The sequence below is a fragment of the Tympanuchus pallidicinctus genome, unplaced genomic scaffold (genome assembly GCF_026119805.1).
Source record: "Tympanuchus pallidicinctus isolate F22 unplaced genomic scaffold, pur_lepc_1.0 scaffold22, whole genome shotgun sequence".
NCBI classification, from domain to species: domain Eukaryota; kingdom Metazoa; phylum Chordata; class Aves; order Galliformes; family Phasianidae; genus Tympanuchus; species Tympanuchus pallidicinctus.
The window spans coordinates 9,975,685-9,986,394 of NW_026294739.1; the positions used below are offsets into that span (position 1 = coordinate 9,975,685).

At 46.9% G+C, this 10,710-nt stretch overlaps 1 protein-coding gene across 1 annotated transcript; it reads left to right on the top strand.

The window, feature by feature from the left end:
• The first annotated feature begins 212 nt into the window (after nucleotides 1-212).
• Nucleotides 213-2,903, top strand: CHST2 (carbohydrate sulfotransferase 2). Its single transcript, XM_052686446.1, has one exon. The coding sequence runs from the start codon at nucleotides 277-279 to the stop codon at nucleotides 1,558-1,560; it is 1,284 nt and encodes a 427-aa protein (XP_052542406.1). The 5' UTR covers nucleotides 213-276; the 3' UTR covers nucleotides 1,561-2,903.
• The last annotated feature ends 7,807 nt before the right edge of the window (nucleotides 2,904-10,710 follow it).

Below are 10,710 nucleotides of genomic sequence, written 5' to 3' on the forward strand. Positions count from 1 at the left end.
GGCGGAGCGGAGCGCGGTGTCGCCTCGCGCCGGCGGCCGCGGCCGCGCGGCGATGGCGGCGCGGAATAAGCGCGGGCGGCCGCGCGGCTGCCGCTAAGTAGGGCAGCGCGGGGCGGGGGCGGCGGAGGGGCCGTCGCGGCGGCTGCGCCATGCGGGCCGGGCGCGGGGGGCCGGCCGGGAGACGGCGCCGGGGGCGGTGCGCCCTGCTGCCCGCCGCGGGCCCCGGGGCGCCGGGGCGCTGAGCAACAGTTGGCCCCGCCGCCGCCGCCGCCCAGCATGAAAGTGTGCCGGCGGAAAGCGCTGGCGCTTTGCCTGGGCTACGCGCTCCTGCTGCTCCTCGCCGCCCTCAACCTGCTGGAGTACAAGTGGCGGCGGGAGCCGCGGCGCTGCGGGGAGCCCCCGGCCGTCCCCCGCCAGCGGCCCCCTCCGCCGCCGGCCGGGAGCAGCGCTCCGCAGAGCGGGCGGAGGCAGCTGGTGTACGTATTCACCACCTGGCGCTCCGGGTCGTCCTTCTTCGGGGAGCTCTTCAACCAGAACCCCGAGGTGTTCTTTCTCTACGAGCCCGTGTGGCACGTCTGGCAGAAGCTGTATCCCGGGGACGCCGTCTCGCTGCAGGGAGCGGCCCGCGACATGCTGAGCTCCCTGTACCGCTGCGACCTCTCCGTGTTCCAGCTGTACAGCACGGCGGGCGCCGGGAAGAACCTGACGACGCTGGGCATCTTCGGGGCGGCCACCAACAAGGTGATCTGCTCGTCCCCCCTGTGCCCGGCCTACCGCAAGGAGGTGGTGGGCATGGTGGACGACCGCGTGTGCAAGAAGTGTCCCCCGCAGCGCCTCAGCCGCTTCCAGGAGGAGTGCCACAAGTACCGCACGCTGGTCATCAAGGGCGTGCGCGTCTTCGACCTGGCCGTCCTCGCCCCGCTGATGCGGGACCCCACCCTGGACCTCAAAGTCATCCACCTGGTGCGGGACCCGCGGGCGGTCGCCAGCTCCCGCATCAAATCCCGACACGGCCTCATCCGGGAGAGCCTGCAGGTGGTGAGGAGCCGCGACCCCCGCATCCACCGCATGCCCTTCCTCGACGCCGGCCACAAGCTGGGTGGGAAGAAGGACGGCGGGGGCGGCTCGGACTACCACGCCCTGGGTGCCATGGAGGTCATCTGTAGCAGCATGGCCAAGACCCTGCAGACTGCCCTGCACCCCCCAGACTGGCTGCGGGGTAACTACATGGCCGTGCGCTACGAGGACCTGGTGATGGAGCCCATCAAGACCCTGCGGCAGGTGTACGGCTTCGTTAACCTGGCGGTCAGCCCGGAGATGGAGAAGTTCACCCTCAACATGACCAGCGGCCCCGGCTATTCCTCCAAACCCTTTGTGGTATCGGCCCGGAATGCCACGCAGGCGCTGAGCGCCTGGAGGACTGCGCTCAGCTTCCAGCAGATCAAGCAGGTGGAGGAGTACTGCCAGCAGCCCATGGCCCTGCTGGGCTACGAGCGGGTTGGCAGCCCCGAGGAGGTGAAGGACCTAAGCAGAACGTTGCTCAGGAAGCCGCGGCTGTGAGCGGGCAGCGCTATGTGGCCGAGCCCCTCTGGGCTGGTGGAAGGGTAGGGGTCAGGAGAGGGTTCTGGGTTCCTCCAAAGACTGCTGAAGGGTAACATGCAGTAGTAACGTGATGATTTCTGGTTGTTTTTTTTTTTTCTTTTTTCTTTCTTTTTTTTTTCTTCTTTTTTTTCCTTTTCTTCACTTGCAATGGGTTAGATGTGATTTAAAACAGAAAATAAAGTGGAACTGAAAATGAGTGGAAGCTCCCTTTCCCCTTCTCTAAAATGTCGGGGGAGCCTCCTGCCAAAACCTTATTTATGGAGTTCGTGTGGGCTGAAAGGTGATAGCAAAAACTCCTGCACAATTTCTCATCCATTTATGTCTCCCTGGGTGGAGAGGAGATGCCCTTGGGAAGTGATGCTGAAAATCAGGCTTTTGTATGGAAGTAAGTGTTAAGACATGAGAGTAACAAACAATAAATGATATTCATTTTTATAATTACCTCAATTGTTTGGGAATTACAGTGTTTCTGATGTACAGTTAGAGGGGAGGCTTGCTTGGAATAGCACCGAGGGCTTTTTTAAGGTTATGGGCAGAGGGCTGGTGTGTAACATTGATGTGTCCGAAGATCGGAAGCTGTTCGTGCACAAACAGGGATGGACTCACAGATGCAGTGCGGGTTCTGTAGCTGTGTCAGAGCAGGCTTCTATTTAACAACTGTCTTTTGTTGTTGTATTTAAAAAGTCTTCAAGTGCCACTGTATTAGTGTCCTAAGAGTTCTGAAGTGTTTGCCACCAGAGCAGTATTTATTTTTGTCTTGATATGTATGCCTGGGAGTCACCGTCAAACAGAAGTGTGACAAAACTGCAGGATTTAAAAAGACATTTATCATACTGGAAACATTAGCATGTGTGAAAACAATTACAATTATATATATTATATAGTGCTAACAATGCAGTGAGATATTTAAGATATTTCTTGACGTTCATTGGTAACAGGCGTAGCAGGGAAGCGTAGAAAAATGCATAAAATGTTGTATTTTCCCCCTTGTTTGAGTGTCTGAGGGTGTGTTTCTGTTCTGAGGAGGGAGAATGTGTGCAGCTGTGTGTTCATGGCTGTAATGGAGCTGTGCAGAGCCACCCGAGTGCGTGCATCCCGAGCGCTGCGAGGTGCTCGCTTGTGTGAGTTGTCATTGCTCCACGATGGAGCCAGATGGTGGTCTGGCTCTGTCTGGGAGCTCTGCTAAGAGAGACTGTCCTGTTGTTAAACTTGATGAAAAATATGGGGTTTTGCTACTACTTTTATAATTTCCTGAAAAAGTCCTGGTTTAATAAAGATCATGTGATGGTTGCACATGGAAAGTGTGGTCACCTCGAGTACGTTTTATCTTGGTGGTGGGTCTCTGATTCTCTTTGAAGGCTCATTTTGGAACTTGAGTTTTTAAACAAAAGTGGTTTTGCCAGACTATTCTCATAGGAGCTCATAGGCTTTTCTACAGGAAGTGTTTCACATTGTCTGTGTGTTGTGCTTTCTGTGAATGTGAGTACGGGTAGAGAAAGCAAAATGGATTTGTGAAAATTAATTTATACAGATAGGATGCAATAAGTGTGTGTGTGTGCAATTGTTACTGATGTGTAAAGTGTCTGTTTCCTGTATTTGACTTTAAGTTAAACAGATGATAACTGGCTGCTGTGCTATTTGAATTCTTGGTGAAATTTTGGTATTAGATCTTAAACTTGCTCTGAAGAGGAAATATATATCTAGTAACCTAGTAAGAAGATTATAGCGTAAGGTTGCCCATACCCTTGCTGAAAGGCCAATTCACATGCTCATTCCCTTAGTTCATCACTGTCAGCCTAAACGCATTAATGGTACGGGTCACTGGGAAATGTTATAATTGGCCTGTTAGGATATATTCCCAAATTCCAGATGGAAGAGTTAAAAATGGAAGGGACAGTTAACTTGGTATTCGAAATACAGGCTAAGGTGCAGTGTCCTGTGGAATGTGGTGCTTTGTGTTACTACTGTATGTGTTCTGCTTCGATCCCGAGTGGATCTCAGACTGACTGGGTTTGGGCTGTAGCCTGCTTTTTTCTCCCAGTTGGAGTGCCCTGAGACAGTGCTTGAAAATCCCGTCTGCTAATAGAGCACGTCACTTCTTTTTGTCTGTCTGCTGCTGCATGAACTGCTCATGCTTTCCGTGGCAGCGGCCACGCAGCGCTTGCAGCTCTGCTGCCAGCAGTGCCCAGGGAGGCTGCAGTGCCTCTGCAGAGCTGTGTGCTCCCGCAGGGACAGGGAGCCCAGCTCCTGCTGGGGTGGGTGCTGCGTCTGTGGCATTGGATCTGCTGTCTGGAGTGTGAAGCTTTGATGCAGTTTCTAAATGGGGCTTTCAAATGGCAGCACCATCAGCATAAGCTCTTTTAATTTGGGTTTGTGTGTGTGTGCAGAATTCCTTGCTCTCCCCTGCAAAAGTTTTGTGGTTGAGTGATCAGGAATTGAGTTTTGGGAGTCTGAAATAGATAATCCTGATTAACTTAGCTTTTAGAAGTCTCTTTTTTATATTAAAAAGTGCTTCCTGTCATTCTGAGAGAGCGCTGGCTGTGCTTCTCACACTGTATTAGAAGCGTCTGCTTCACTTCGATATGAGCGGTGTGTCAGTAGAGTTATGCCATCTGAATCTGGTCCATAATTTGAGCTCCACCTACTACACTGCAGCAGGGAATTACCCAGCACGCATTCCAACTGCACCTGGGCATGTTTTCATGGATGGATGTAGTAATGCAAAGCTTCTTTTGCTGAAATGAAGGATTGCAGTTTTTTTGTTTAGGCAAAGCGTCAGAAGAATTGAGTGGGACTCTGCCTTTGTACAGTGCTGCTGGGCTGAGCCCTGCCCTGTATGCTGCTCTATTGAATAAGTATTAACAACTGGCAGTTAAAAGAGGCCATTTTTAGTGCTTTTGTATATTCAGAAAAGAGGATTAGAGGAATTAAAACAACAACAACAAAAAAACGTTTTGAATTAAGAAAATGATAGAGGAAAAATAGACTATGAGAAAGATTATGGACGTGCTTCCAAAGATCTCTGCCTGTTGTTGGGAAGACGTCTAGCAGAGGTTGCAGTACTTAAATAACACTCAACTCTTATGCTTAAAAATAATGCCTGTGCTTGCTTTTGGTTGATTTAATTACAGCATGCTTCTTAAGCTGGAGATAGTGCTTGTATTAGTGAAGAATCAATAACATAAATGAGATGCTGAGTGCACTAAGTTGCACTGAATTGAGGTGGAGACCATTTTTAGGACTTGGCATGTTGTTTTGATAGAACAAAAAGGTCAGCACTTGACTATGTGCTGTTTTCTGCTTCTGACAAATACTGAAAATTGTAGAAGCATTTTTAATGGTCATGATTGCTACATGCACAAAAGCACAGGAAAACCCTCTGTCCTCCAAACACTGAATCAATTTAAAACACAAGATGTGCAAAGTGTGCAAGTTGCAACTTACTAAACAATGATAAAGGAAAAGATGGTTGCATGAGGTATCTTTGGGTCTTTCTAACAAAAGGAGGATGTACTTGTTCTGACCACTTTGTACTTTGTCAGGTGTTTGACTTCACACTGTGACTGGGAAGAGAAATGGAACTGACTTAATTTAAAACCACAAACCTTGTTTTTCAGTTACGAATTGAGCTTGGGTCTCCAGAGATGAACCACTGCTGGCTGTAATCAATTCTGAAACAAGTATTTTTCATCCCTTAGGCTATGAGAAGAAGTCTGGTTTAATTCTTATTTCTTCCTTCAATTTTTAATTTATGTAGTGTGTTTTTAAGTGTCTTTGAAAGCAAAGGGGGTTTCACATGAGCTTCTGCATTCTGCAAGGGGTGATCTTAGAGACAGTGCTTCAGTTTTACTCCTGTGCTTCCCTCAAAATGCAGACATGAGTCTCTTTGGACCAATGAAAACCAATTGTGTTTTGTGGGGCTGCTTAACGTACAGATGGAACACTGGGCAAACGCTGCCTGCTCTCATCAGATGGATCACAATTGTTCTCACTCCAGTGCCATTTCAATCAAAGGTGTTATACCAGGAGAAATATTACTCTGCTGGAATCATGTGTGTGAATAGAGCAAGCAGATTTAATGTGAAAGCTATAAGAAATCGTGAGACTGCCTGCTCTTGTTGTGTCCATCTCTGATAGTGCTCTGGTAATTGCCCTGACGGTCATTGGACGTGGTTTGCATTTTGTATCAGAGTTCCTAAGAAAGATCTACTGAAAATGTGGGCATGTATTATAAAATCAAAAATACATGTGGTATTTCAGCAATATTCACTATAGTACGTACACATACAGGGAAATAGATGTTTTACCTTCTGTCTTCATGTTCACTGGTATCAAATGAGTTATTAACGTGTTCCAATAGGAGCTATTGGCTGTCAGGATTTCCATGATTCTTCACATAAATTATCAGCTCTGCAAAGAAAATGCATAGAGCCTATAGAATACAGACTTGTAACTTTGCAAGTTGGAAAGCTTCCATGTGTTTATTTTTTGGAGAGGTGGTTGCAGCTCTTCACATCTGTGCATCAAGAGATCAGGAAAGGATCACAAGAATATATCTGTATAACTGAGTGTTTAACATGTGGATCAATGCAAAAATATTGTCAATGTGAAATATTAAGGTGCTCTATCTTCCCTTGATGCACGAAGGGCCAGCATCCACAATACCACAAAAGGTATGAAAATAGTTTATAAATGGGAGAACTAGGACTGCAGACTCATCTACTTACGCAATGAAACACAAAACATGTAAAATGCATATAAAGATTTATGTAGCACAAGGAGGGACCTCCCCAATCCACTGATGCAAGTGAGATTTTGGCACCCGCTTCACTGTCTACCATAAGAATATTCTTATTATAAATGAGGTGGTGGGAAGGGAATTGAGGTTGAGCAGTAGATTACCATCTCTTTGTTCCTATCATAAAAGTTGGTAAGTAGCCAGGACAGCCTGCAGATACCACAGGCTGAATATAATAGCATTATTCTGAGGAGTTTTGAATGAAAATGGGTCTTTCCTGCTTGAAAAAAGGATAAAGATCTGATTGGAGGAACTCTCCAAATGAGAAATTATTAATAAAGCACTCTGAGTAAGGCAGGCTGGTAGCTGTGCTGAGCAAACTTTTTCTAATGACATTAGTGGGAGCTGAAGTTGCTAACTGGAACCTTATAGCTACCATTGTAGGGGCTCTAAAGATAGTAGTAAGCTTTGAGTAGGACATTCAAAGATGCCTTCACATCATGTTCATTGGAATGCTGGTATCCTGCAGGAGTTGGTGGAAGCTATATTTCAGGGTGCTTCCAAAAATGGTGGACTCATAAATGCACATTGGAAGAGGACTCAGAATGTTTCAGGTCCAAACTTTGGCTTAGATCAGGGTCAAACCAGGTTACTCCGAGCTTTATCCTTGTGGGCCTTGGAAGACTGCATGGTCCCTGAGCAATCTATTGCTGTCCTGATGGTGTACCACGATGCTTTGGCACAACTGTCCCCCGATCGCTAATTATGTTACATAAACTTCTTGTTGGCTGCTGCTCAGCTGTTTCAAAGGGCCAGCAGCAAAATGGTTAGCAAGTCTGTGGAAAAATTCACAATTAGAACACTGAGACCAGCAATGTCCCTTGTTTTACCCATGAGCAATAAAGAGGAGAGCAGAGGCAAATAAATTCATTTGGAAGAAAGGAAAGGAATGCAAAGCAGAGCCTACCAGAAGTTGTTTTTTTCTCTAAGAAGGAAGAGACACTGTTAAGGAAAATGGAAAGAAGCAAATGATACAATGAAACAAGGTCAGACAAGGATGAACAAAGGCATTTGAATGCTGAAAGCAGAGAGGATAAAACTTAGAGTATATAAGATGAAGTGTGCTAATGCTGTGTGCTGTAACCATTTGTTATTAATCACTGTGCGTGGAATGAGTTCCTCACTTCCAGTGCTGACAGTTTTAGATTTCCCGATTTATATTAAGATGAATTTCAAATGGGAATAGTTTTCATAATTATTTGAATACTTTTGGTTTCCTAATTTGTTTTGGGTTTAGATAGAAATAGAATTGTTGACATTTTGTCTAAATGTTTATTCAGACTTCAATGCATGAATTCTTAGGAAGCGCCCATGTCTGCTAAATTCTTGTCACCTTCCTATTTTCCATCTGTCAGATGGTTGCTTCTCCCACCAGCCAGGATTATCAGTAATTATCTGTTTCAAGCCATGTGTGTCTCATAACATTTTATCACAGTAGTTGTAAAATGGAAAAGGGACGTAGTTAGAGTTCATATAACTTCCAGAGTCATTTTCAGTATTTGACTGTTAGCCACTGGTTGTTTCTATGGATGCTTGCTGTACTGCTCTGATATTGAAACCTTTAAGTTTCACATTATCTGATCCATTGACTAAAACTGGACACAGTCAGCGAGCGGGTGTTCTCAAACTACTAACTTTGTGTGTTGGTGACTGACTCCTCAGGACACTCCTTATATCTGCTAGTCCTCTTCTCCTCATAAAATACAATACGTACTACTCCATCGGTGCTGTCTTGGGGTGACTGGACACATGTGATGTCTTTCACCCATGGAGCTCTGACTGCCAGAGCAGAGCTGGGCCTTGAAGGATGCTGATCTCTGCAGTGTGATGTGCTTTTCACCTGCTCTGCTGGCTATAGCTCCAGTTTAGAGCAGCAGTGCTGGCAGTGATAAAGGGTATTCCTTACAAAAACATTTTGCTACAGCAGTAATCTGGAAGTGGTGGGAAAGAGTGACGTGTATTCCTTGGTTTCACTGTAGGAACGAGGAAGACACAGCCAGTGCTGACCTTAACACTTTTATTTTGTAGGAGTTTAACATCTAGTCCCTAATCCCACATTCTCTCATGCTCAGAAGAGGTGAAAATACTCAGCATAAATGTTTAATGCTGTGACCACTGTCCAGAGCAGATCTGCTATATTGCTTAATCCAGGAAACCTCCTGATAGGGCCCATCTCACACACCCTTCAACCTAAGATGCTTTAATAAATAAATGTTTTATCTAGTATTGTGCCAGAGAAGTAACCTCAACCTTTGGATGCAGTTCCACAGAAGCACTAGTTAGGAATCAAGTGCAAGTGGAGAAGGACCACCTGAAGAAATTGAGGAGACCTGCTGCTTAACACTTTTGCCTCATGAACAGTCTTTTGGGAAAATGGGACAAAACCAGAAGTCTTCCCTTCCCCCACCTTTTATTTGTGTCCATGTGTGTCTGTGTCCTGCTGGGTGCAGGGGCTGGCCCAGCTGCACTCATTTCAGGGCTGCCCTACACCATTAGCCTGATGGGTGGCAGCTGGCTGAGTACCAGGCCCAGCAGGGGAGGGGGTAGCAGTCTTCCTCAGGGACGCCTCTGGAGAGGGAAAGTGTTGGGTGGTGCTTCTCTTGACTAGAGTGAAATTGTTTTTTAGGGTGATCAGGATTTGGCCCCTCTAAGAAGAAAGGGTTGGGGGTATTTGTTGCAGCCTCTGGACTGCTGGAAATTGGCGGGAAGGTGATTAAAAGCTGCCCTGAGGTCTGGTGCAATGGGCTTCTGTGCCTTACCAGAGGAATGGAGGTGGCGAGGCTGCTGTGCCCAGGTGTGCTTAGAAGGCATGGTAAACCTTCAAAGTGCATTGGCTGGGACACAGCAGTTTCTTGAGTGCAGAGAAACAAGAAATGAGGAGCAAGATGGATACACAGAACCCTGCACTTCCCAGGAGAAGCTGCTGCATGAGGAGAAGCTCATGTGATGCCTTGCTGTGATGGAGGTAAGCTGGGGTGACTGTGCTGTGGCAGTGGGGTGGGTGAGGATGGCTGTGCTATGGGGTGCTAATCTGGTGAAGTCTGTGGGTGAAGGTGGAGCGTGTCTGGGAGTGCAGCCTAACCTGGACTGAGGAGAGGAGTGCCAGGGGCTGCGAGGGTGCTGTTTTGCGCTGGTAACTGAGGGGCTGAAGCCTGAAGAAAGCAAGACTTTGGATATGTTAATGTGAGGTAATGTGGCATAAAAACTTGCTGTAGTTGAGTGAGTTCTGAAAGGGATGGAGACTTATGATAAGAGCTCTGCTTGCTGGGATCTGGGGCCCTTTGGAACAGCGATGTCTGAGGGCTGTTGGCTGCAGGCCCCATGAAATGGCAGGAAGATGCTGCTGGCCTGAGAAGTTGGGGTGCAGGACTGGGGCTCTGGGCGTGCATCTTTGAGCTCCTGTTTGCACCATGATCCACCAGCACACTGCTGCTGGTTGTGTGGCACTGTCATGTCCTGCTTGGTACTACACACACACACACAAGTCCTTCTGCTTATCTTCGTCTCTTCAGGGATGTGCTGCAACTGAACTAATTGTCCTACAGGTAAGGAGAGCCTTTGGAATCAATCGTTCCTCACACAAACATGTACTGACTGAAGAAAGAAAAACATACATGCATTTCCTTGCTGTTGTGAGTCCTATTGAGACTGGCTGTGAAGCTGTTTAGAGGAAAGGCAGTCCTGCCCCAGGTAAATTACTAAAAGTCTGCCTTTCCCCTTGCTCTGCTAGCTGAGATGGCTGCTGTGACATTGCTGTTTTCTTGTGCAGGTGAGCTCTCATCTCCTCACTTGTCATGCAGCCTCTGTAGGTGATCAGACTCCTTGCTGCTTAATTAGTTCTCCTGTAATTAATAATTTGAGGTAAAAGCCTTGCTGTGAGTTGTAACCCGCCGCTTATCTTTGTCACTTTCACATAAATAAAGACTATTTTGAAGTTTAATTCTTCCCAGTTGCCAGTTTTTATTATGACAGAGCTTGTGTACTTCAACAGGTTCCTTAAATCATATCAAGAAACTGATGGACTTTTTCCTTACTGCAGGCTTCAGGCTTTGGTACTGTGCTTAATAATGGCCCATTTTGTTTTACCGATGTTTACATGGGAGATGCTGAGAATGTGCGGTGGGGTCAGCTGATAGTTTACTGACTGCCCTGGCCACTGTGAATGTGTGTCCTGATAATTTTTTATTCTTTGTTGAAACAATGAACTGGGCACAAATCAGTCTTGCACTGGATCCTTGGATGGTCTTGGTTTTTGTGTACGGATAGTATGTAACAGCTTTCTAGGTAGCTGTTGAATTGCCAGGATTCAC

What these genes read in the sequence shown, in the direction of transcription:
- CHST2 (XM_052686446.1), top strand. Translation starts at nt 277, where the DNA reads ATGAAAGTGTGCCGGCGGAAAGCGCTGGCGCTTTGCCTGGGCTACGCG.